At 51.1% G+C, this 26,620-nt stretch overlaps 1 protein-coding gene across 6 annotated transcripts in view; it reads left to right on the top strand.

Annotated features, from left to right (window-relative positions):
- Nucleotides 1–26,620, top strand: part of LOC124013748 (rap guanine nucleotide exchange factor 6-like) — a 429,435-nt gene that overhangs the window by 358,296 nt on the left and 44,519 nt on the right. For all 6 annotated transcript variants that reach the window (XM_046328248.1, XM_046328242.1, XM_046328266.1 and 3 more), the window contains 2 exons: nt 15,339–15,470; nt 24,956–25,127. In XM_046328248.1, coding sequence (XP_046184204.1) covers nt 15,339–15,470; nt 24,956–25,127 — 304 coding nt within the window. The remainder of the gene's footprint in view (nt 1–15,338; nt 15,471–24,955; nt 25,128–26,620) is intronic.

Raw genomic sequence — 26,620 nt, 5'->3', positions numbered from 1 at the left:
TTAAAATGAATATTGTGCACTGATTTAATGCAACGTGTGAGCAACCTCTCGCAGTCTTTCTCAATCTCATTCAAATTGCATCCAAAGTAGATCATCCTGTTCAAGATTGATGTAGGCATAAACAGAACCAGTCAAAAGTTTGGACACACATACTGATTCAAGTGTTTTTCTTTTATTTCTATGATTTTCTACATTGTAGAATAAGAGGGACGACATCAAAACTATGATATAACACATAAGGAATCATGTAGTAACCAAAAAAGTGGTTACAAAATATATTTTCGATTTGAGATTATTCAAAGTAGCCACCCTTTGCCTTGCTTTTGCACACTCTTGGCATTCTCTCAACCAGCTTTGCCTGGAATGCTTTTCCAACAGTCTTGAAGGAGTTCCCACATATGCAGAGCATTGGTTGGCTGCTTTCCCTTCAGTCTGCGGTCCAACCTGTCCCAAACCATTGGCTTGTGTTCGGTTGATTGTGGAGGCCAGGTCATCTGATGCAGCACTCCATCCCTCTCCTTCTTGGTCAAATAGCCCTTACACAGCCTACTGTGAAGCATGGGGGTGGAAACATCATGCTTTGGGGCTGTTTTTCTGCAAAGGGACCAGGACGACTGATCCGAGTAAAGGAAAGAATGAATGGGGCTATGTATCGTGAGATTTTGAGTGAAAACCTCCTTCCATCAGCAAGGGCATTGAAGATGAAACGTGGCTGGGTCTTTCAGCATGACAATGATCCCAAACACACCGCCCTTCGGGCAACGAAGGAGTGGCTTCGTAAGAAGCATTTCAAGGTCCTGGAGTGGCCTAGACAATCTCCAGATCTCACCCCATAGAAAATCTTTGGGGGGAGTTGAAAGTCCGTGTTGCCCAGCAACAGCCCCAAAACATCACTGCTCTAGAGGAGATCTGCATGGAGGAATGGGCCAAAATACCAGCAACTGCGTGTGAAAACCTTGTGAAGACTTACAGAAAACGTTTGACCTCTGTCATTGCCAACAAAGGGTATCTAACAAAGTATTGAGAAACTTTTGTTATTGACCAAATACTTATTTTCCACCATAATTTGGAAATAAATTCATTAAAAATCCTACAATGTGATTTTCTGGATTTTTTTTTCATTTTGTCTGTCATAGTTGAAGTGTACCTGTGATGAAAATGACAGGTCTCGTCTTTTGTAAGTGGGAGAACTTGCACAATTGGTGGCTGACTAAATACTTTTTTGCCCCACTGTACCTAATGACCTAGCTCCCTATCTACCTACTGACCTAGCTCCCTATCTACCTACTGACCTAGCTCCCTATCTACCTACTGACCTAGCTCCCTACCTCCCTACTGACCTAGCTCCCTACCTCCCTACTGACCTAGCTCCCTACCTCTCTACTGACCTAGCTCCCTACCTACCTACTGACCTAGCTCCCTACTGACCTAGCTCCCTACTGACCTAGCTCCATACTGACCTAGCTCCCTACTGACCTAGCTCCCTACTGACCTAGCTCCCTACTGACCTAGCGCCCTACTGACCTAGCGCCCTACTGACCTAGCGCCCTACTGACCTAGCGCCCTACTGACCTAGCTCCCTACTGACCTAGCTCCCTACTGACCTAGCTCCCTACTGACCTAGCGCCCTACTGACCTAGCGCCCTACTGACCTAGCGCCCTACTGACCTAGCGCCCTACTGACCTAGCGCCCTACTAACCTAGCTCCCTACTGACCTAGCTACCTACTGACCTAGCTCCCTACTGACCTAGCTCCCTACTGACCTAGCTCCCTACTGACCTAGCTCCCTACTGACCTAGCTCCCTACTGACCTAGCTCCCTATCTACCTACTGACCTAGCTCCCTACTGACCTAGCTCCCTACTGACCTAGCTCCCTACTGACCTAGCTCCCTATCTACCTAGCTCCCTACTGACCTAGCTCCCTATCTACCTAGCTCCCTACCTCCCTAGCTCCCTACTGACCTAGCTCCCTACTGACCTAGCTCCCTACTGACCTAGCGCCCTACTGACCTAGCGCCCTACTGACCTAGCGCCCTACTGACCTAGCGCCCTACTGACCTAGCGCCCTACTAACCTAGCTCCCTACTGACCTAGCTACCTACTGACCTAGCTCCCTACTGACCTAGCTCCCTACTGACCTAGCTCCCTACTGACCTAGCTCCCTACTGACCTAGCTCCCTACTGACCTAGCTCCCTATCTACCTACTGACCTAGCTCCCTACTGACCTAGCTCCCTACTGACCTAGCTCCCTACTGACCTAGCTCCCTATCTACCTAGCTCCCTACTGACCTAGCTCCCTACTGACCTAGCTCCCTATCTACCTAGCTCCCTACCTCCCTAGCTCCCTACTGACCTAGCTCCCTACTGACCTAGCTCCCTACTGAACTAGCTCCCTACTGAACTAGCTCCCTACTGAACTAGCTCAAGCTCCCTATCTACCTACTGACCTAGCTCCCTACTGACCTAGCTCCCTACTGACCTACTGGATGTTGACTTTGTATGTTACTCTCTAGCGTTACATAATGTTGTTAGAACCGTGTATCCTCTCTCGCCTTGTCACCATTATCATGCAGAAGAACTTACATGATACTGCACAACACTGCAATATTAAAACTAGCTAGTAGCATTCGAAAAACACTAGCCATATCTCTGGTCTGTGTAATTACTGTCCATTACATGTGATGATGAGCATTGTTGAGTACTCTGATCTGGTCCTGTCCCAAATGGCACCCTGTTCCCTATATAATGCACTTCTTTTGATGCCTACCGGCCCTGGTCAAAAGTAGTGCACTAAGTAGGGAGTAGGGTGCCATTTTGGGAAATAGCCTTGGTCAAACTCTTCATTGGTATGACCGCTGTGCTGCTCGGGCTGCTGCTGCCATTATGGGACCAAATGGCCTGAGAATACTGAGTCTTCTCATGGTGGAGCCCCACAGACATGCTTACTGCAGATGATCCCATTACTAGCCATCCCCCTGTTCCACTCGATGTCATAAGGTGAATGCACCAATTTGTAAGTCGCTCTGGATAAGAGCGTCTGCTAAATGACTTAAATGTAAATGTAAATTAAACACACACACAGCTCCTCTCCAGTCCCACAGCTCTAATGTCAGTGATGTGGCCCCTCCCCAGACCCACAGCTCTAATGTCAGTGATGTGGCCCAGACCCACAGCTCTAATGTCAGTGATGTGGCCCAGACCCACAGCTCTGTCAGTGATGTGGCCCCTCCCCTGACCCACAGCTCTGTCAGTGATGTGGCCCCTCCCCTGACCCACAGCTCTGTCAGTGATGTGGCCCCTCCCCTGACCCACAGCTCTGTCAGTGATGTGGCCCCTCCCCTGACCCACAGCTCTTTCAGTGATGTGGCCCCTCCCCTGACCCACAGCTCTAATGTCAGTGATGTGGCCCCTCCCCTGACCCACAGCTCTAATGTCAGTGATGTGGCCCAGACCCACAGCTCTAATGTCAGTGATGTGGCCCCTCCCCTGACCCACAGCTCTAATGTCAGTGATGTGGCCCCTCCCCTGACCCACAGCTCTGTCAGTGATGTGGCCCAGACCCACAGCTCTAATGTCAGTGATGTGGCCCCTCCCCTGACCCACAGCTCTAATGTCAGTGATGTGGCCCCTCCCCTGACCCACAGCTCTAATGTCAGTGATGTGGCCCCTCCCCTGACCCACAGCTCTGTCAGTGATGTGGCCCCTCCCCTGACCCACAGCTCTAATGTCAGTGATGTGGCCCAGACCCAGGTGCTGATGATTTTTCAGCCAGGGTAGCATCACCCATTTCAGCTGTTTCCATCATCTTAGTGCTATTGATTTTTTTCCCCCCACTGGGTATTCATAGGTGGCTTTTTTCAAGGGTATTTATATATACAAGCAGGGGTGGCAGTGTGCCTGTCCTTCCAGGCAGAGTGAGTTTGAGACATCTCTTTAGATATCTTTTAATGGTTTATTTCACATTTATTTAACCAGGTAGGCTAGTTGAGAACAAGTTCTCATTTACAACTACGACCTGGCCAAGAATAAAGCAATTCGACCCATACAACAACAGAGTTACACATGGAATAAACAAACATAGTCAATAATACAGTAGAAAAAGTCTATATACAGTGTGTTCAAATGAGGTGAGATAAGGGAGGTAAGGCAATAAATAGGCCATAGTGGTGAAGAAATTACAATATACCAATTAATGGAGTGATAGATGTGCAGAATAGAGATACTAGAGGTGCAAAGGAGCAAGGTAAATGAATATAGTATCTGCTTGTTCCTGCAGGGTTTCACATAGTAGTTCACTGATCCTGGAGGTTAAGCCTGTATGAGCCTGTACACCCAACCACCGCTTTCAGTTAAACCAATAACAACTTGTTAAACCAATAACTGTAAAGCTATGTCCATCAACACTGTTAGTTTGGACTCCACACTAAGCTGTCAGACGGTACTGCCTTTGCCCCAATGTTTTCCACCATCTGGAGGAGCCAGAGGACGTTGCCAACTGTAGATGACACGATCCAGAACCAGCAATAACACAGGAGAACTAAAGGGTGTGGCTGGCAGACTGCAGCCCCTGCAGGCTGGACCCCCCTGTTTCAGTCCGGTGGTCTCTCCCTGGGCCTGTTGTTGTTGTACATGGTGGGGGGTGGAGCAGGGTAGGAGGGCAGGAAGCATCTGTGAGGAGAAGGGGGGGTCTAACCCTCACTGGATTTGGTGGTCGGTGTTAACCAGTGTTTAGCCTTCTGTGTCCTTCAGCTGGGTAGCATTGACCATGGCCATCTTTACTGAAAGCCCCTGACAGGGCCACCTTCCCCTCCCTCACACCAGCCTGTTTCTAACAGCACCTAGCACAGTGAGGCAGGCTGGGGCCCATTTTCTCTCTTCTGTCTGTCTGTCTCTCCTTCTGTTACTCTGTCTCAGTGCTGTTTGAGTATGGTACACATGCCAGGGGAGAGGCAGGCAGTCTGCTACAGGTGTGTCAAGCCCCCCTATAAATATTAATGTCCCAGACATACACATCAAACCTCCCTGGCAGAGACCTGTACCCATCCCTCTGATACGGAGTACATCCCCACCCTGAAATCAATTAATTTGGTATTTTTAATAAATAACCATTCCTCAAGAGGGCTTTAGAGTTTTGACCTGCTGTAATTCTCTCACTCCAACTAGCAGAGAGGGTAAATTAATTGATTTATGTAATGTCTTTAAACCTGTACACACACAGAAGTGGCTCCCACTAATTACAATTGGGTGATTTAGGATGGCCTTGGCAGGGCGATTAAACCTGGATGGCTCCTTATACTATTAGTAACTGTCTCCCTGAGGAGACACAGACAGCGTCAGCAGTAGACTGTTGTCGTGCCTGTGTTTCTGTCCTGGCTGCCACTCTGACTACATCCTCTGTCTGGAGCAAAAGTCCCAGCTAGCTGGCGGGGCCAGTGTCAGCACCACGCCACCACTCAACATCCTGGCTGTCACAATACTGTCACTACCTACTGGAGTAATGACAGCCATTCCTCCTCAGTTTACATTCTGTTGCAACACAGGAAGGGTGGTGATTCAACTCTTTGGTATCTCTTTAGGACCGGGAACATCATCGCTAAAATAGTCTTAACTAAAACATTCTCATCCTATTTCCTTTTTTGGTTCCAGAATGACAGTCTGATGTGTGACACGTGCTAGCCTAGATGCCGCCTCAACAAGGAACAGTGAAATTAATTGTGACACACTCAACTTTCATTATTAGTTATTTGGTCTGGCATCATGCTTATGCTGCTGGCTCTGATTTGTGCGTTGGCATAAAACCAAAGAGAGTAACTACCTAGTCCTTTGACTGTCATCATTATGTATGAGGTGGAGGGAGATAAGGGTCTTCACCCGGCAGCCTTTTCTCTTCTCCCTGTGTATGTCGAGCTCGCTCTGTCGCTTGCTCTCTGTCGCGCTCGCCCTCTCGCTCGCATTCTGTCGCTCTCTCTGTCGCGCTCTCACTCGCTCGCTCTCTCGCTCGCCCTCTCACTCTTTCGCGCTCGCTCTTTCTCACTCCCCCCCGCCTCACCTTTGTACTTGTCACCTTCAAATCCAACTTAAATGAATTTACATCTCTCAATTTCCTGCAATCTCATCTGCAAGAGCCCTATGCATCTTACTACAGAGGTGGGGGTTCTGTAAAGATAATATTCTCCCTCCCTCGCTTGCCCTCTGTCTCCTCCACTCCCTGGACTGTATCTTGATGTAGACTTTGGTTCACAGTACTGCTCTTGTGTGTTTGAGTGCAGAAGGCGCTTTGGGAGAGAGGGAAGAGGTCAGGGAGTGTTAGTGAGTGGAGGTGGGGATAATCTCAGGGTGGGCTGGTTCACAGAGAGTTTGTGTGAGAGCAATGCAGTGCTGCCGTGTCCCCTGTACCTCTATCACCATTAAGCCAACCACTGGACTAATTTGTGTGTGTGCGCGCTAGTGCTTCTCTGAGTGTACGCTAGGCTTGGGCGGTGTATTGTGTATATAGAGGTGTTTTGAAATAAGTGGGTGTGTATATTTATTTATTTATTTTGGTTGTTTTGGGGCTCCCGGCCTGGCTTATAACTAAGTTGGCTATCTAAGATGGGCCAAATTTTATTTTTTTCCAGCTCAGGGCTCCAACTAGGCATTGGTTTGTGGCTAGTATGAAAGATCAAGCTTCTTCGCTACAGCAGACGTTCAATCCCCTGCTGGATTAAGATCCCGGTTGCCAACATTTTTTGTTTTGTGTGTCAAAAAACAAATCCAAATCTATTAAAAGAAATGACACCTCTTGTGTGCACTGCCAATAATACCGTGTACCCCTGTAGGGTATAGGAGCAGTATGAACATCCTGCATACTGCCCTTCCCTAGTGAGTTTATGTGCTGGCCTCTGGCTACACTCATTTGGCGCCATTTTGTTTGATCCTGTGAGTGGAAGAGGGCATTCTCTAAATCAAGATGGAATGGATTGACTCTGACATCAAAGGAGAACTACGGTGTGTGTATTCTTGTTTCTCAACTTGTTGGCTTTTTAACAGTTGTGGAACTGGCTGATATACTGAAGATGTGTTGGTGTGTTTAAAAAAAAATTGAGGTTATGACATGAACTAAATTGCATTAACAATGAGGCTATTTGCCCAGTGGTTGGCACATTGATTGATTCTTGAGTTGAGTATTGCCATGCCTGTTTGGCGGTGCTGCCATCTGCAGGCCACTGAAGTCCATGCCATGTCCCTATCTAATGTGATGTGATATGTTGGCATCATTACTTACTCAGACATTGTGTACAGATGTTCTAATTTAGGGAGCATGCCAACTTCTATAGGATATTTATTTATGTCTTCCTGGATTCCATCCATTCACTCATGATTTGTTTATCTGGAAATTCATTTCTACAACCATCTCTTTCAGTGTGTACTCATTTGTGTCATCCAGTATAACTCAGTAGTTATTGGTTCATAATATGTCTGTACTAATTAGAACAATCAAGACTTAGCTAAAGGACACCTCCGCTGCTCAAATAGATGGCATAATGACTGGTGTCCCAGTACAGGACCCAGTGTTTGAGATTCAGCTGTGTTTAGTCCACCTCCAGTGCCATTAAAGGGATACTTTGGGATTTTGACCGAAGCCCTTTATCTACTTCCCCAGTCATATGTGACCGACGGGCTCAAATCGTTCTTAAGTAGCAAAATATATATATTATTGGATAAAATTGTATGTAATGCACTACAGTTGAGGAACAATGGGAAAGTAATTATGCTTTGAAAGTTGATAAACGTGTGAACTCAGTTTTGAGAAAATGGCCTTTGAATGGTTTGGTACTACTATCGGAGAGCCTGTCTCCACCATACATCATCGTTCACACCCTCTTAAGCTTTAGCCCCACCCATCTCTTTAAGGGTTGATCCGAATGTACTAACAGCAGTCAAGCTAACTTGCTAGCTACTTCCAGACAGCTAAGTGAGAGAGAGAACAGCTCACTGAACATTACTTAGGCTGTTACGTTATCCAGAGCGTTGGTGACTGCCACTGTGCTGTCAGATTATCCGTCTGTAAATTCAGAGCGTTTCTCCTTCAGAGCGCACACTGGTCGCTGATGTGTACTGAGGTTTACTGACACCGGTCATATTCAACGGGTGTTGAGCGTTTCTCCTTCAGAGCGCACACTGGTCGCTGATGTGTTGAGCGTTTCTCCTTCAGAGCGCACACTGATGCTGTACTGAGGTTTACTGACACCGGTCATATTCAACGGGTGTTGAGCGTTTCTCCTTCAGAGCGCACACTGGACGCTGATGTGTACTGAGGTTTACTGACACCGGTCATATTCAACGGGTGTTGAGCGTTTCTCCTTCAGAGCGCACACTGGACGCTGATGTTTACTGAGGTTTACTGACACCGGTCATATTCAACGGGTGTTGAGCGTTTCTCCTTCAGAGCGCACACTGGACGCTGATGTTTACTGAGGTTTACTGACACCGGTCATATTCAACGGGTGTTGAGCGTTTCTCCTTCAAAGCGCACACTGGACGCTGATGTTTACTGAGCTAACCTACCAGGACACCATTTGTATGTCTATGTCCAGTATGAAGGAAGTTAGAGGTTGTTTTGCAAGCCAATGCTAACTACCGTTAGCGCAATGACTGGAAGTCTGTTGGCATAGACTGTCATTATACTGAAGCTAGTTAGCAATTGCGCTAGCCCTAGTTAGCCACTTCCTTCAAACTGCACACCACAGGAGGTCAGTGGGGAGGACGGGCTCATGGTAACAGCTGGAGTGGAATGGTATCAAACGTATCACACACCGTTTCCTTGTTTTTGATTCCATTCCATTTGCTCCGTTCCAGACATTATTATGAGCCGTCCTCCCCTCAGCAGCCTCCACTGCTGCACGCAGAGACACAAATTGTAAGCACAAGTTCATCTGACACTGGGGAAGTAGATAAAGGGCCTTATTGACAAAATCCCAAAGTATCCCTTTAAATTTGGCCTGGTAGGGAGTTGGCAGCCAGGAGTAACGCTCATTTTATTGATGTTAACCTAATTGTTTGGCTGCTTGGGTCTCGGGAAGGGAAGGAAAGCTGACAAGCTAGTGGAGTAATCCACTATATATATCAATAAGCTGCTCTTTCTCTCTGAGTGCAGTCTGCAGCACTCTTCCCAGCCTGTTATTTACAACGGCGTTCATCTTGTGTGTCAGTCGGTTGGTCTCTCCTCACTTACTAGCAGAACACAGAGATCCACAGCTGGATGCTCTAATCTAACCCAACTGATTTGAGTTGGTATATTGATACATAAAACATGGAAATGGAGATCAGTTGTAACCCGTGTGTGTGTTTTGGAACGGTTCCGAGACGTTACATCTGAAATGGATCAATCTCCTGTTCAACTGATCAAGGACATCCCTTCTGAAGCAGTGATTAAAGCGCCCGCCCTGCCGCCATGTGGGAGGAGGGAAAAGACTATCCTCCGGGTCACAGATGTTTGTCTGGGAGTGTATTTGACACCGGCGGGGAGGAGCAACATCTGGACATGTGAATAGTTTAGATGGATGGCTCCAGTGACTGACGTCCTCTACAGTGTTATCATCAGAAGTACTTCCTTCTTAACCCCGAGCAGCCCAGCCCACCTCCAGGCTCACGTGTCTCTGTTTAGGAGGACTGCTCTACTCTGTGATAAAAGAAAAACATGATAAGACCTCTCCTTCTGGTTTATTTCACTTTGAGATGTGAAGATTGCTTCTCTCCTGTCATACATGATGCAATGATTTGCCTCCAATGAAAGATGGAATAGAAATGGCTTGGATCTATGCATGTTGAATATGCCATCCGTCCAGTATGCTCCACTATGTTTTAATGGTGGAACCCCTGCCGGGATCCTGTACCGGTGCGTTAGTGCTGCTGTGTCTACAGCTGGCTGATTCTGGATCAGTGGCCTGTCTTTGTGAACCAGGGTCATTGCTAGCATTACACCTAAATATCTGCTTACACCTTTTCCAATCTCTGCGTCCCAAATGGCTGCCGATTCCCTTTATAGTGCACTATAAAGGCCTTAGGAACGAGGGGAATGGCGGTCCAATCCCACAACAAGTTAATTACTGTAGCCAGTCTACAGAAATGAAATTAGTTCACTAAAATATATCTCCTTTTCAAAGTAAGGTTATAATAGAAGTGAATAAATTAGAAATGCTCTGTTGTGACTCCAATTTAGGTCTAGTCATAGTTTGGGCTTTAAGAGCGACGACTTAAATTATCAGTCCTGGCTCGCCTTGCGTTCCCTTGTTGAGGTGATAGATTCACACAGCCAAAGGAATAAGACATTCATATTTAATCACCCCACACTGCTATCATTAATTCATGATCAGAACAAGAGAACAGACAGTGGAAGGCGGGAGGGCATTGGCGTGCCATTAAGTAAAAGTTGGTGTGAAGTGTGAATTAGAGCCGTGAGACTGCAGCAATTAGCGAGGTCTTCCTTTTCATTGGCCCGTTTGTCCCCCCCGGTGTCCTCATTAGCCAATCCCGTCCTCCCATGGCCTCTCATATGCCATCAGACTCCATCCCCAGGATGAAAGACTTTGATTGCCATGCCATGTGACATCAACACCCGACCTAGTGTCACCACTGTTTCTGAATGCCATGTGACATCAACACCCGACCTAGTGTCACCACTGTTTCTGATTGCCATGTGACATCAACACCCGACCTAGTGTCACCACTGTTTCTGATTGCCATGTGACATCAACACCCGACCTAGTGTCACCACTGTTTCTGATTGCCTTGCCATGTGACATCAACACCCGACCTAGTGTCACCACTGTTTCTGATTGCCATGCCATGTGACATCAACACCCGACCTAGTGTCACCACTGTTTCTGATTGCCATGCCATGTGACATCAACACCCGACCTAGTGTCACCACTGTTTCTGATTGCCATGCCATGTGACATCAACACCCGACCTAGTGTCACCACTGTTTCTGATTGCCATGCCATGTGACATCAACACCCGACCTAGTGTCACCACTGTTTCTGATTGCCATGTGACATCAACACCCGACCTAGTGTCACCACTGTTTCTGATTGCCATGTGACATCAACACCCGACCTTGTGTCACCACTGTTTCTGATTGCCATGTTGATAACGGTGCTGCTGTTGTTGTTTGATGTTGGGAGTTTTAACCAGAGTGGTTGGAGCATTGAGATCCTAAATGTTATGGGTTTTGAGGCCATGATAATGGATATATACATTCGTTTTCTCCTCTGAATCCGATAGATTTGTTAAATTGATGAATCTCTGGCCTGCATCCTTGTCTGAAACCTGACCCCATCGTAAAGGAATCAATATTGACCCACTTGGCTGTGGAATAAACAGAATGAGCGACCCGTTTAGCTCGTTGAGAGGGAGAGTCTGTTCTAACCGGCCGCTGTATGACTTGAAACACATTTCATTTTAGTTATGGCACCTTTGGTTGCTGTTGTCAATATCAACTGCTGCCGGCGACGCCCCTCATGTTGGTGCCAGTTGAGCTGTAAGTGGAAGAAGATTTTCACTTACAGCCCCAGTGTAATGGGAAATTGATTTTATTGAATAGGAGTGGATGTGTCCAGATGAGAATGCTTGTGGTTTTGGTTGTGATTTTCTGACTGAGCTGTGGAGAAGTGTTACATTATTCACGGTTAGGCTACTCTCTGACCGCCCTATCTGCACTGCACACCTTCACCCTGGGGATCCTGAGTGGCGCAGAGGCTTAAGGCACTGCATCTCAGTGCTTGAGGTGTTACTACATACACCCTGTTTCGAATACAGGCTGTAGTCCATAGGGCAGCGCTTGACCCAGCGTCATCCGGGTTTGGCCCAGCATCGTCCGGGTTTGGCCAGTGCAGGCCATCATTGTAAATAAGAATGTGTTCTTAACTGACTTGCCTAGTTAAATAAAGGTTACATTTTTTTTAAACTCCAGCTTCGGCCTTGCTCTCTACATAGGACCGAGGTGGGGAGCCCAGCCCATCTAGGAGACAGCCATTTGTCTAACCTAATTGTCAGTGTGGGATTTTTCCAGATCCACCTAGGTGTTATTGTGTTCAGGGTCATTCTCATGACTGCAAACAGCTCTCCTGTCTCCTAGTCCAGCCTGTGTTTTATCTTGTGTATGGTGTAGAGGTTGGAGGATGGACTCTCTCCAGTCCCCTGTGGAGGGATGGGTTAAGGGGTTGTAAGTTGGTGGGACTGCCCAGCCCCCACCAGTACGTAGTGTAGACTGAACTTGTTTTAATATTGCATGGTGGCACGGAGATGGGTCCAGTGCCAGTTTTGGGCGGGTGGCTTGTTGCCTGGCTGGCAGAGGTGGGCATGGAGGTAGGTGTGATGCAGGTTCACCCACTGTCCACGCAACCAGACTAGCTCCCTCACCCGCCTCAGGCTGGTAAGACCTGGGAACACTGGACTGAGTTGGTAGAATACCTGATCGATGTGATATAGAAGCTGAACTGGTCACATTGACTGTGTGTGGTTAGATTGTTATCAGGGAATTGGTTATCATGGCATTGGTTAGCAGGGCATTGGTTAGCAGGGAATTGGTTAGCAGGGCTTTGGTGGCTGCTCTTTGTCTGTTTTGGATGTGGTGTCTTGAGTCTCTCATTGAAGGGATGGTTTTCTTGGTTGGTTATTGAAACACTGAGCTGTTGTAACATTATCCAGGATGACTGGAAGTTTAGTCCATCTACCATAGGTGAGGTGATCATTATTGACTGGTGTGTAGTAGTAGCTTATGGTTTAGAGAACAAACCTACGTCCTGAATGGGAGCGAACCTGCGCCCTGAATGGGAGCGAACCTGCGCCCTGAATGGGAGCGAACCTGCGCCCTGAATGGGAGCGAACCTGCGCCCTGAATGGGAGCGAACCTGCGCCCTGAATGGGAGCGAACCTGCGCCCTGAATGGGAGCGAACCTGCGCCCTGAATGGGAGCGACGGAAGTGGTACATTTTTCTTTCAATTACAGTTTATTTTCAGTGATCCTCATCTCACAAAAAGCTTGTTTCTCTTAAATGTTGTGCACATTTTTGTTTACATCCCTGTTAGTGAGCATTTTGTCCTTTGCCAAGATAATCCATCCACCTGACAGGTGTGGCATATCAAAAAGCTGTTCATTACACAGGTGCACATTGTACTGGGTGACAATAAAAGGCCACTGTAAAATGTGCAGTTTTGTCACGCAACACAATGCCACAGAGGTCTGAAGTTCTGAAGAAGCATACAATAAGCATGCTGACTGCAGTAATGTCCACCAGAAATGTTGCCAAATAATTGAATGTTAATTCCTCTACCATAAGCCACCTCCAACCTACGTCCACCCGACCTCACAACTGCAGACCACTTGTATGGCATCGTGTCGGTGAGCGGTTTGCTCTTGTCAACGTTATGAACAGAGTGCCCCATGGTGGCTGTGGGGTTATGGTATGGGCAGGCATAAGCTATAGACAATGAACACAATTACATTTTTATCGATGTCAATTTGAACCCACAGAGATACTGTGACGAGATCCTGAGGTCCATTGTCTTGCCATTCATCCACCGCCATCACCTCATGTTTCAGCAAGATCATTTCTCAAGGATCTGTACACAATTCCTGGAAGTTGAAAATGTACCAGTTTTTCCATGGCCTGCGTACTTACCAGACATGTTACCCGTTGAGCATGTTTGGGATGCTCTGGATCGACGTGTACGAAAGGCATGTTCCAGTTCCCGCCAATATCTAGCAACTTCGCACAGCCATTGACGAGGAGTTGCTTCTGTCTGGCAACTGTACCATAAAGGCCTGATTGGTGGAGTGCTGCAGAGATGGTTGTCCTTCTGGAAGGTTCTCCCATCTCCACAGAGGAACTCTGGAGCTTTGTCAGAGTGACCATCGGGTTCTTGGTCACCTCCCTGACCAAGGCACTTCTCCCCTGATTGCTCAGTTTGGCTGGGCAGACAGCTCTAGGAAGAGTCTTGGTGGTTCCAAACGTCTTCCATTTAAGAATGATGGAGGCCTCTGTGTTCATAGTAACCTTCAATGCTGCAGAAATATTTTGGTACCCTTCCCCAGAATCCTGTCTCGGAGCTCTATGGACAAATCCTTCGACCTCATGGCTTGGTTTTTGCTCTGACATGCACTGTCAGCTGTGAGACCTTATATAAACAGGTGTGTGCCTTTCCAAATCATGTCACATCAATTTAATTTACCACATGTGGACTCCAATCAAGTTGTAGAAATATCTCAAGGATGATCAATGGAAGCAGGATGCACTTCTTTAAGGAATACCTAGGATAGGATAAGTAATCCCTCTCACCCCCCCTTTAAGATTTAGATGCACTATTGTAAAGTGACTGTTCCACTGGATGTCATAAGGTGAATGCACCAATTTGTAAGTCGCTCTGGATAAGAGCGTCTGCTAAATGACTTAAATGTAATGTAAATGTAATGCACCTGAGCTCAATTTCGAGTCTCGTAGCAAAGGTTCTGAATACTGATTTACATGAGGTATTTCCTTTTGCTTTGTCATTATGGGGGATTGTATTTTGAGGAGGATTTGTATTTCTTCAATCCATTTAGAATAAGGCTGTAACATAAGAAAATTTAAAGGGTGTGAATACTTTCCAAATACACTTATTTATTTATTCTTGTGTGGAATTTCATTGTTGGACATAAAAGCCTGTTAAAAAATAATCACCAGGAAATCAGCTCCAAGTGATTTTATTTGAAGAAATCTGTACCTAAGTATTCCCACACATAGTAGAGACACGACGTCATCGTATACAGATATTAAATTATTATTTTAGCAAACATATCTGTTTAGGCTTCTTGCAGTCTACAAGTTATTAGTCATTATGTTCCTGCCCTCCGACCATCCACTCATGAAAAATTCGTCCCTCTGCTGAATCTAGTTGATCGCTTGTGTGTTCTGTCTCTCTGTATACAGTGTTTTCACCCGCGTGCCGTAAATGTGTCTGTCTACAGTGTGTGTTCACCCGCGTGCGTGCGTGTCTGTCTACAGTGTATGTTCACCCACGTGCGTGCGTGTCTGTCTACAGTGTGTGTTCACCCGCGTGCGTGCGTGTCTGTCTACAGTGTGTGTTCACCCGCGTGCCGTTTGTGTCTGTCTACAGTGTGTGTTCACCCGCGTGCGTGCGTGTCTGTCTACAGTGTGTGTTCACCCGCGTGCGTGCGTGTCTGTCTACAGTGTGTGTTCACCCGCGTGCGTGCGTGCGTGTCTGTCTACAGTGTGTGTTCACCCGCTTGCCGTGCGCGTGTGTCCTGTGATATTAACAGCCGTCCTGCTCTCTTCCTGTGTGTGTCTGAGCAGCTTCCTGGAGACCTAAACAAGATGCACCTTACAGACCACCCCCACAGCCAGGGGATCCACGTGCCGCCCAGCCAATCCGGATGCAGTATCACCAGCGACTCGGGGAGCAGTAGCCTATCAGACCTCTACCAGGTAGCTGATACACTATTTCACCATTCACAAACTGAGCTGACATAGTATACGTATAACCTCACCTTTCCAAAGCTTTGAAGTTCCATTGTTCTGTTTCAGTAATGCTCCTAGCCTTTTGTTCTTTCAATACTGTATGACTTTGAAGTCAGTCAATGCTCCATGGCTTTCCTGCTTGTAAAGGAGGAAGGATGGAAAGTTGTGGACGTTACCATTTCAGTAGCTTTCCCCAGCTCCACTGACCCAGCCCTCCCCACGCTCCATGTAGCCCTCTTTTTGCCCGCCCTCATCCCATTCCTCACTCTTTCCCCCTGCCCTCTCTCCACCTCTTTCCCCCTAACCTCTCTCCACCTCTTTCCCCCTGCCCTCTCTCCACCTCTCTCCCCCTGCCCTCTCTCCACCTCTTTCCCCCTGCCCTCTCTCCACCTCTTTCCCCCTGCCCTCTCTCCACCTCTTCCCCCTAACCTCTCTCCACCTCTTTCCCCCTGCCCTCTCTCCACCTCTCTCCCCCTGCCCTCTCTCCACCTCTTTCCCCCTGCCCTCTCTCCACCTCTTTCCCCCTGCTCTCTCTCCACCTCTTTCCCCCTGCCCTCTCTCCACCTCTCTCCCCCTGCCCTCTCCACCTCTCTCCCCCTGCCCTCTCCACCTCTCTCCCCCTGCCCTCTCCACCTCTTTCCCCCTGCCCTCTCCACCTCTTTCCCCCTGCCCTCTCTCCACCTCTCTCCCCCTGCCCTCTCTCCACCTCTTTCCCCCTGCCCTCTCTCCACCTCTCTCCCCCTGCCCTCTCCACCTCTCTCCCCCTGCCCTCTCCACCTCTCTCCCCCTGCCCTCTCCACCTCTCTCCCCCTGCCCTCTCCACCTCTCTCCCCCTGCCCTCTCCACCTCTCTCCCCCTGCCCTCTCCACCTCTTTCCCCCTGCCCTCTCCACCTCTTTCCCCCTGCCCTCTCTCCACCTCTCTCCCCCTGCCCTCTCTCCACCTGCCCTCTCTCCACCTCTCTCCCCCCTGCCCTCTCCACCTCTCTCCCCCTGCCCTCTCCACCTCTCTCCCCCTGCCCTCTCCACCTCTCTCCCCCTGCCCTCTCCACCTCTCTCCCCCTGCCCTCTCCACCTCTCTCCCCCTGCCCTCTCTCCCCTGCCCTCTCCCCCCTGCCCTCTCTCCCCTGCCCTCTCTCCCCCCTGCCCTCTCCCACCTCTCACCCCCTGCCCTCTCTCCACCTCTCACCCCCTGCCCTCTCCACCCACCTCTCCCCCTGCCCTCTCTCCACCTCTCTCCCCCTGCCCTCTCTCCACCTCTCTCCCCTGCCCTCTCTCCACCTCTCTCCCCTGCCCTCTCTCCACCTCTCTCCCCCTGCCCTCTCCATCTCTCCCCCTGCCCTCTCTCCACCTCTCTCCCCCTGCCCTCTCCACCTCTCTCCCCTGCCCTCTCTCCACCTCTCCCCCTGCCCTCTCTCCACCTCCCCCTGCCCTCTCTCCACCTCTCTCCCCTGCCCTCTCTCCACCTCTCTCCCCTGCCCTCTCTCCACCTCTCTCCCCCTGCCCTCTCCATCTCTCCCCCCTGCCCTCTCTCCACCTCTCTCCCCCTGCCCTCTCTCCACCTCTCTCCCCCTGCCCTCTCCATCTCTCTCCCCCTGCCCTCTCTCCACCTCTCTCCCCCTGCCCTCTCTCCACCTCTCTCCCCCTGCCCTCTCTCCACCTCTCTCCCCCTGCCCTCTCTCCACCTCTCTCCCCCTGCCCTCTCTCCACCTTTCTCCCCCTGCCCTCTCTCCACCTCTCTCCCCCTGCCCTCTCCATCTCTCTCCCCCTGCCCTCTCCACCTCCCCTGCCCTCTCCACCTGCCCTCTCTCCATCTCTCTCCCCCTGCCCTCTCTCCATCTCTCTCCCCCTGCCCTCTCTCCACCTCTCTCCCCCTGCCCTCTCTCCACCTCTCTCCCCCTGCCCTCTCCACCTCTCTCCCCCTGCCCTCTCCACCTCTCTCCCCCTGCCCTCCTACCTCTCCCCCCTGCCCTCTCCACCTCTCTCCCCCTGCCCTCTCTCCACCTCTCTCCCCCTGCCCTCTCTCCACCTCTCTCCCCCTGCCCTCTCTCCACCTCTCCCCCCTGCCCTCTCTCCATCTCTCTCCCCCTGCCCTCTCTCCATCTCTCTCCCCCCTGCCCTCTCTCCATCTCTCTCCCCTGCCCTCTCTCCATCTCTCTCCCCTGCCCTCTCCACCTCTCCCCCTGCCTTCTCCACCTCTCCCCCTGCCCTCTCTCCACCTCTCTCCCCCTGCCCTCTCTCCATCTCTCTCCCCCTGCCCTCTCTCCATCTCTCTCCCCCTGCCCTCTCTCCATCTCTCTCCCCCCTGCCCTCTCTCCATCTCTCTCCCCTGCCCTCTCTCCATCTCTCTCCCCTGCCCCTCTCCACCTCTCTCCCCCTGCCCTCTCTCCACCTCTCTCCCCCTGCCCTCTCTCCACCTCTCTCCCCTGCCCTCTCTCCCCCTGCCCTCTCTCCACCTCTGTCCCCCTCCCCTCTCCCCTGCCCTCTCTCCACCTCTCTCCCCTGCCCTCTCTCCACCTCTCTCCCCCTGCCCTCTCTCCATCTCTCTCCCCCTGCCCTCTCTCCATCTCTCTCCCCCTGCCCTCTCTCCATCTCTCTCCCCCTGCCCTCTCCACCTCTTTCCCCCTCTCTCTCTCCACCTCTTTCCCCCTGCCCTCTCTCCACCTCTCTCCCCTGCCCTCTCCACCTCTCTCCCCCTGCCCTCTCCACCTCTCTCCCCCTGCCCTCTCCACCTCTTTCCCCTGCCCTCTCCACCTCTTTCCCCCTGCCCTCTCTCCACCTCTCTCCCCTGCCCTCTCTCCACCTCTTTCCCCTGCCCTCTCCACCTCTCTCCCCCTGCCCTCTCCACCTCTCTCCCCCTGCCCTCTCCACCTCTCTCCCCCTGCCCTCTCCACCTCTCCCCCTGCCCTCTCCACCTCTCTCCCCTGCCCTCTCCACCTCTCTCCCCTGCCCTCTCCCACCTCTTTCCCCTGCCCTCCCACCTCTTTCCCCCTGCCCTCTCTCCACCTCTCTCCCCCTGCCCTCTCTCCACCTCTTTCCCCTGCCCTCTCTCCACCTCTCTCCCCCTGCCCTCTCCCACCTCTCTCCCCCTGCCCTCTCCACCTCTCTCCCCCTGCCCTCTCCACCTCTCTCCCCCTGCCCTCTCCACCTCTCTCCCCCTGCCCTCTCCACCTCTCTCCCCCTGCCCTCTCTCCCCTGCCCTCTCTCCCCCTGCCCTCTCCCCCTGCCCTCTCTCCCCTGCCCTCTCCACCTCTCACCCCCTGCCCTCTCTCCACCTCTCACCCCCTGCCCTCTCTCCACCTCTCTCCCCCTGCCCTCTCTCCACCTCTCTCCCCTGCCCTCTCCACCTCTCTCCCCCTGCCCTCTCTCCACCTCTCTCCCCCTGCCCTCTCTCCACCTCTCTCCCCCTGCCCTCTCTCCACCTCTCTCCCCCTGCCCTCTCCATCTCTCTCCCCCTGCCCTCTCTCCACCTCTCTCCCCTGCCCTCTCCACCTCTCTCCCCCTGCCCTCTCTCCACCTCTCTCCCCCTGCCCTCTCTCCACCTCCCCCTGCCCTCTCTCCACCTCTCTCCCCCCCTGCCCTCTCTCCACCTCTCTCCCCTGCCCTCTCTCCACCTCTCTCCCCCCTGCCCTCTCCATCTCTCTCCCCCTGCCCTCTCTCCACCTCTCTCCCCCTGCCCTCTCTCCACCTCTCTCCCCCTGCCCTCTCCATCTCTCCCCCTGCCCTCTCTCCACCTCTCTCCCCCTGCCCTCTCTCCACCTCTCTCCCCCTGCCCTCTCTCCACCTCTCTCCCCCTGCCCTCTCTCCACCTCTCTCCCCCTGCCCTCTCTCCACCTCTCTCCCCTGCCCTCTCCCACCTCTCTCCCCCTGCCCTCTCCATCTCTCTCCCCCTGCCCTCCTCCCCCTCTCTCTCCACCTGCCCTCTCTCCATCTCTCTCCCCCCTGCCCTCTCTCCATCTCTCTCCCCCTGCCCTCTCTCCACCTCTCTCCCCCTGCCCTCTCTCCACCTCTCTCCCCCTGCCCTCTCCACCTCCCCCCCTGCCCTCTCCACCTCCATCCTCTCTCCCCCCCCTGCCCTCTCTCCACCTCTCTCCCCCTGCCCTCTCTCCACCTCTCTCCCCCTGCCCTCTCTCCACCTCTCTCCCCCTGCCCTCTCTCCACCTCTCTCCCCCTGCCCTCTCTCCATCTCTCCCCCTGCCCTCTCTCCATCTCTCTCCCCTGCCCTCTCTCCATCTCTCTCCCCCTGCCCTCTCTCCATCTCTCTCCCCCTGCCCTCTCCACCTCTCTCCCCCTGCCTTCTCCACCTCTCTCCCCCTGCCCTCTCTCCACCTCTCTCCCCCTGCCCTCTCTCCATCTCTCTCCCCCCTGCCCTCTCTCCATCTCTCTCCCCCTGCCCTCTCCATCTCTCTCCCCCTGCCCTCTCCATCTCTCTCCCCTGCCCTCCTCCATCTCTCTCCCCCTGCCCTCTCTCCACCTCTCTCCCCCTGCCCTCTCCCACCTCTCTCCCCCTGCCCTCTCTCCACCTCTCTCCCCCTGCCCTCTCTCCCCCTGCCCTCTCTCCACCTCTGTCCCCCTGCCCTCTCTCCCCCTGCCCTCTCCCACCTCTCTCCCCCTGCCCTCTCTCCACCTCTCTCCCCCTGCCCTCTCTCCATCTCTCTCCCCCTGCCCTCTCTCCATCTCTCTCCCCCTGCCCTCTCTCCATCTCTCTCCCCTGCCCTCTCTCCATCTCTCTCCCCCTGCCCTCTCTCCATCTCTCTCCCCTGCCCTCTCCATCTCTCTCCCCTGCCCTCTCTCCACCTCTCTCCCCCTGCCCTCTCCACCTCTCTCCCCCTGCCCTCTCCACCTCTCACCTCTCCCCTCCCTCTCTCCACCTCTCTCGCCCTGCCCTCTCCACCTCTCTCCCCCTGCCCTCTCCATCTCTCTCCCCCTGCCCTCTCCATCTCTCTCCCCCCTGCCCTCTCCATCTCTCTCCCCTCCCTCTCCATCTCTCTCCCCCTGCCCTCTCTCCACCTCTCTCCCCCTGCCCTCTTCCAGTTCAATGGAACATGTCTTCTCCTCCCATCCATCCATCCATCCATCCAGGGTTGCTAATTATAGTGTGTGTTAGTTGGGTTTCCTGTGGTTCGAAGGGCCCCTCTCTCCTGTAGCATTGTGTGCTAAAGGGCAAGGTACACAGGACACAGACAGACCTGCTCCCAGGACCTCAGACCCCTCCCTCCCCTCACTATTATATAAAATGTTCTAACCTCAGCTCCTGCACCTACCTCATCATTTGCATATACCTCTATATATCGCTAACCCCACCCCATCGCTAACCCCACCCCTACTCTTATTTTCTCTAACTCCAAGCCACCTTTAACCCACCATTACACAAACCTGCTCTCTCAACTTTAGCCCACCATTACACAAACCTTCTCTCTCACCTTTAACCCACCATTACACACACCTTCTCTCTCACCTTAACCCACCATTACACATACCTTCTCTCTCACCTTAACCCACCATTACACATACCTTCTCTCTCACCTTTAACCCACCATTACACATATCTTCTCTCAACTTTAACCCACCATTACACAAACCTTCTCTCTCACCTTTAACCCACCATTACACAAACCTTCTCTCTCAATTTTAACCCACCATTACACAAACCTTCTCTCTCACCTTTAACCCACCATTACACAAACAATCTCTCTCACCTTAACCCACCATTACACATACCTTCTCACCTTTAACCCACCTTAACCCACCATTACACAAACCTTCTCTCTCACCTTTAACCCACCATTACACAAACCTTCTCACCTTTAACCCACCATTACACATACCTTCTCACCTTTAACCCACCATTACACAAACCTTCTCTCTCACCTTTAACCCACCATTACACAAACCTTCTCTCTCACCTTTAACCCACCATTACACAAACCTTCTCTCTCACCTTTAACCCACCATTACACAAACCTTCTCTCTCACCTTTAACCCACCATTACACATACCTTCTCTCTCACCTTTAACCCACCATTACACAAACCTCTCTCACCAACCAGATTGTTCTCTCCTCCCCATGGAGTCACCCGTCATTGATTTAGAGGAGCTCAGTCAGCTGTGTCCATAAATGTACATTGACTTGAGTCCAGCAGCTTCTATTGCTGGCAGTTGGTGAGTTTGTTTACAGCTTGTGTTTTTTTTTAATTCTTGACCTCTCGTCCAGCCCTGAGCAGTGAGCTGCCATTCCACTCAGTCACTCTGGGCTGCAGTGTCTCTTTTCTCTTCCCTTCTCCATCTCTTCTCTCTCCCTGTCTCTGCGTGATTTGACGGGGTGTCTCTGGCTAAGTCACCTGTGCAGCCAGCAGGAACTGATGTCCCTGATGACCTGTATGGGCACAAAACGTCTCCCTCTTTCTGTGTCTCTCTCAGTCCCAAACCCACATGGAGATATCAGCTGTAATGGTTCGCTGTCTGTTGCTCGTTGGCTCTCTGCGTCTCTGTCGCTCGTTGGCTCTCTGCGTCTCTGTCGCTCGTTGGCTCTCTGCGTCTCTGTCGCTCGTTGGCTCTCTGCGTCTCTGTCGCTCGTTGGCTCTCTGCGTCTCTGTCGCTCGTTGGCTCTCTGCGTCTCTGTCGCTCGTTGGCTCTCTGCGTCTCTGTCGCTCGTTGGCTCTCTGCGTCTCTGTCGCTCGTTGGCTCTCTGCGTCTCTGTCGTTGGCTCTCTGCGTCTCTGTCGCTCGTTGGCTCTCTGCGTCTCTGTCGCTCGTTGGCTCTCTGCGTCTCTGTCGCTCGTTGGCTCTCTGCGTCTCTGTCGCTCGTTGGCTCTCTGCGTCTCTGTCGCTCGTTGGCTCTCTGCGTCTCTGTCGCTCGTTGGCTCTCTGCGTCTCTGTCGCTCGTTGGCTCTCTGCGTCTCTGTCGCTCGTTGGCTCTCTGCGTCTCTGTCGCTCGTCTCTCTGCGTCTCTGTCGCTCGTTGGCTCTCTGCGTCTCTGTTGGCTCTCTGCGTCTGTCGCTCGTGGCTCTCTGCGTCTGTCGCTCGTGTCGCGTCTGTCGCTCGTTGGCTCTCTCGTCTGTCGCTCGTTGGCTCTCTGTCTGTCGCTCGTTGGCTCTCTGCGTCTGTCGCTCGTTGGCTCTCTGCGTCTGTCGCTCGTTGGCTCTCTGCGTCTGTCGCTCGTTGGCTCTCTGCGTCTGTCGCTCGTTGGCTCTCTGCGTCTGTCGCTCGTTGGCTCTCTGCGTCTGTCGCTCGTTGGCTCTCTGCGTCTGTCGCTCGTTGGCTCTCTGCGTCTGTCGCCGTTGGCTCTGTCTGTCGCTCGTTGGCTCTGTCGCCGTGGCTCTCGCGTCTGTCGCCGTTGGCTCTCTTCGTCTGTCGCTCGTTGGCTCTCTGTCTGTCGCTCGTTGGCTCTCTGCGTCTGTCGCTGTTGGCTCTCTGCGTCTTCGGGCTCTCTGCGTCTGTCGCTCGTTGGCTCTCTCTCGTCTGTCGCCGTTGGCTCTCTGCGTCTGTCGCTCGTTGGCTCTCTGCGTCTGTCGCCGTTGGCTCTCTGCGTCTGTCGCTCGTTGGCTCTCTGCGTCTGTCGCTCGTTGGCTCTCTGCGTCTGTCGCTCGTTGGCTCTCTCGCTGTCGCTCGTTGGCTTTCGCGTCTGTCGCCGTTGGCTCTCTGTCTGTCGCCGTTGGCTCTCTGCGTCTGTCGCTCGTTGGCTCTCTGCGTCTGTCGCCGTTGGCTCTCTGCGTCTGTCGCCGTTGGCTCTCTGCGTCTGTCGCTCGCTGGCTCTCTGCGTCTGTCGCTCGCTGGCTCTCTGCGTCTGTCGCCGCTGGCTGGCTGTCGCTCGTTGGCTCTCTGCGTCTGTCGCTCGTTGGCTCTCTGCGTCTGTCGCGTTGGCTCTGTGTCGCTCGTTGGCTCTCTGCGTCTGTCGCTCGTTGGCTCTCTCTGTCGCTCGATGGCTCTCGCGTCTGTCGCTCGTTGGCTCTCTGCGTCTGTCGCTCGTTGGCTCTCTGCGTCTGTCGCTCGTTGGCTCTCTGCGTCTGTCGCTCGTTGGCTCTCTGCGTCTGTCGCTCGTTGGCTCTCTGCGTCTGTCGCTCTTGTCGCGTCTGTCGCTCGTTGGCTCTCTGCGTCTGTCGCTCGTGGCTCTCTGCGTCTGTCGCTCGTTGGCTCTCTGCGTCTGTCGCTCGTTGGCTCTCTGCGTCTGTCGCTCGTTGGCTCTCTGCGTTCAGGCAGACTTTCTCTGTGTTTCACACAGTCTCTGTACAGGCAGACTTTCTCTGTTTCACACAGTCTCTGTACAGGCAGACTTTCTCTCTGTTTCACACAGTCTCTGTACAGGCAGACTTTCTCTCTGTTTCACACAGTCTCTGTACAGGCAGACTTTCTCTCTGTTTCACACAGTCTCTGTTCAGGCAGACTTTCTCTGTGTTTCACACAGTCTCTGTACAGGCAGACTTTCTCTGTGTTTCACACAGTCTCTGTACAGGCAGACTTTCTCTGTGTTTCACACAGTCTCTGTACAGGCAGACTTTCTCTCTGTTTCACACAGTCTCTGTACAGGCAGACTTTCTCTCTGTTTCACACAGTCTCTGTACAGGCAGACTTTCTCTCTGTTTCACACAGTCTCTGTACAGGCAGACTTTCTCTCTGTTTCACACAGTCTCTGTACAGGCAGACTTTCTCTCTGTTTCACACAGTCTCTGTACAGGCAGACTTTCTCTCTGTTTCACACAGTCTCTGTACAGGCAGACTTTCTCTCTGTTTCACACAGTCTCTGTACAGGCAGACTTTCTCTCTGTTTCACACAGTCTCTGTTCAGGCAGACTTTCTCTGTGTTTCACACCGTCTCTGTTCAGGCAGACTTTCTCTGTGTTTCACACAGTCTCTGTTCAGGCAGACTTTCTCTGTGTTTCACACCGTCTCTGTTCAGGCAGACTTTCTCTGTGTTTCACACAGTCTCTGTACAGGCAGACTTTCTCTGTGTTTTACACAGTCTGTTCAGGCAGACTTTCTCTGTGTTTCACACAGTCTCTGTACAGGCAGACTTTCTCTGTGTTTCACACAGTCTCTGTACAGGCAGACTTTCTCTGTGTTTCACACCGTCTCTGTACAGGCAGACTTTCTCATGTAACATTCCCTTATCTAGGAAACATCCCATTTGATCCTGTCCACTTCCATTCCTGAAAGAGCAGAGCAGGCAGGTTCAATCTGTTACTGTGTACTAGAGAAGCTAATAGACAGATGGCCTTGAATATTTCTACAGTGACTGGGGAGCTGGTCACTTAACCTCAGGGAAGTGGGTTCAAATCCCAGTTGATCTGAGCACTCCGTAACCCTCGGCACCAGTTCATTCCAACCATCTGTCCAAACAGCATGGAAAATATGAGCACTGTGAATAATTAGTGGTGTATGCATAATTCTTAGGGATTGTTTTTAAAATTTTTGTTGGTCTACGTTTAAAGAATATCCCATATCTGTCACCTCTGCAGGCTACAGAGAGTGACATGGGTGACGTGGACCTATCCGGGCTCCCGGAGGCAGCGGTGGACTCGGAGGAGGAGGATGAAGACCTGGAGAGGACGTCAGACACCCTGATTGGTAGAGACCTGGTCAGGGAATGTCTGGAGAAAGACCCGGTGGACCGCAACGATGATGACATTGGTGGGCTTCTTGTGCGCTCCTCCTTTTCCCTGAATACCCCTTTACCCTCTGAAATCAATACAAGGGGCTTTATTGGTATGGGAAACATATGTTTACATTGCCAAAGCAAGTGAAATGGATAAACAAAAGTGAAATAAACAATAAAAAATGAATAGTAAAATGTTCCAAAGAATAAAGACATTTTAAATGGCACATTATGTATATATACAGTGTTGTAGTGGTGTGCAAATTGTTTCTCACTGTTTGCCCTGTACATCAAATCAAAGTTTATTTGTCACGTGCGCCGAAATCAACAGTGAAATGCTTACTTACAGGCTCTATCCAATAGTGCGGAGGGAAAAAAAGGTGTGTGTGTAAGTAAAGAAATAAAACAACAGTAAAAAGACATTTAAAAAAAGAATAGCAAGGCTAAAACAGACACCGGTTAGTCAGGCTTATTGAGGTAGTATGTACATGTAGGTATGGTTAAAGTGACTATGCGTATATGATGAACAGAGAGTAGCAGAAGTGTAAAAAGAGGGGGTGGTGGGACACAATGCAGCATTGACGCATTCGTGGAAAAAGGACTGTCGTTGCTCCAACGTGTACCTAACCATAAACATCAATTACTTTCTTAAAATCAATACAGAGTAAGTATATATTTTTAAACCTGCATATTTAGCTAAAAGAAAACCAGGTTAGCAGGAAATATTTAACCAGGTGAAATTGTGTCACTTCTCTTGCGTTCATTGCACGCAGAGTCAGGGTATATGCGATAATAATAAACATTTTGTTTTCGAAATGATAGTTTCCGGATTCGACCATATTAATGACTGAAGGCTCGTATTTCTGTGTTATTATGTTATAATTAAGTCTGTGATTTGATAGAGCAGTCTAACTGAGCGATGGTAGGCAGCAGCAGGCTCGTAAGCATTCATTCAAACAACACTTTTGTGCGTTTTGCCAGCAGCACTTCATTGTGCTTCAAGCATTGCGCTGTTTATGACTTCAAGCCTATTAACTCCCGAGATTAGGCTGGTGTAACCGATGTGAAATAGCTAGCTAGTTAGCGGGGTTCGCGCTAATAACGTTTCAAACGTCACTCGCTCTGAGACTTGGAGTGGTTGTTCCCCTTGCTCTGCATGGGTAACGCTGCTTCGAGGGTGGCTGTTGTCGTTGTGTTGCTGTTTCGAGCCCAGGTAGGAGCGAGGAGAGGGACGGAAGCTATACTGTTATACTTGTAATACTAAAGTGACTATAAGAACATCCAATAGTCAAAGGTTAATGAAATACAAATGGTATAGAGAGAAATAGTCCTATAAATACTATATTAACTACAGCCTAAAACCTCTTACCTTGCAATATTGAAGTCTCATGTTAAAAGGAACCACCAGCTTTCATATGTTCTGAGCAAGGAACTTAAACGTTAGCTTTTTTACATGGCACATTTTGCACTTTTACTTTCTTCTCCAACACTTTGTTTTAGCATTATTTAAACCAAATTGAACATGTTT

This window comes from Oncorhynchus gorbuscha, linkage group LG02, assembly GCF_021184085.1.
Source record: "Oncorhynchus gorbuscha isolate QuinsamMale2020 ecotype Even-year linkage group LG02, OgorEven_v1.0, whole genome shotgun sequence".
Lineage (NCBI taxonomy): Eukaryota > Metazoa > Chordata > Actinopteri > Salmoniformes > Salmonidae > Oncorhynchus > Oncorhynchus gorbuscha.
The sequence above is the reverse complement of the archived record's forward strand: the minus strand, read 5'-3'. Positions and strand labels throughout refer to the sequence as shown.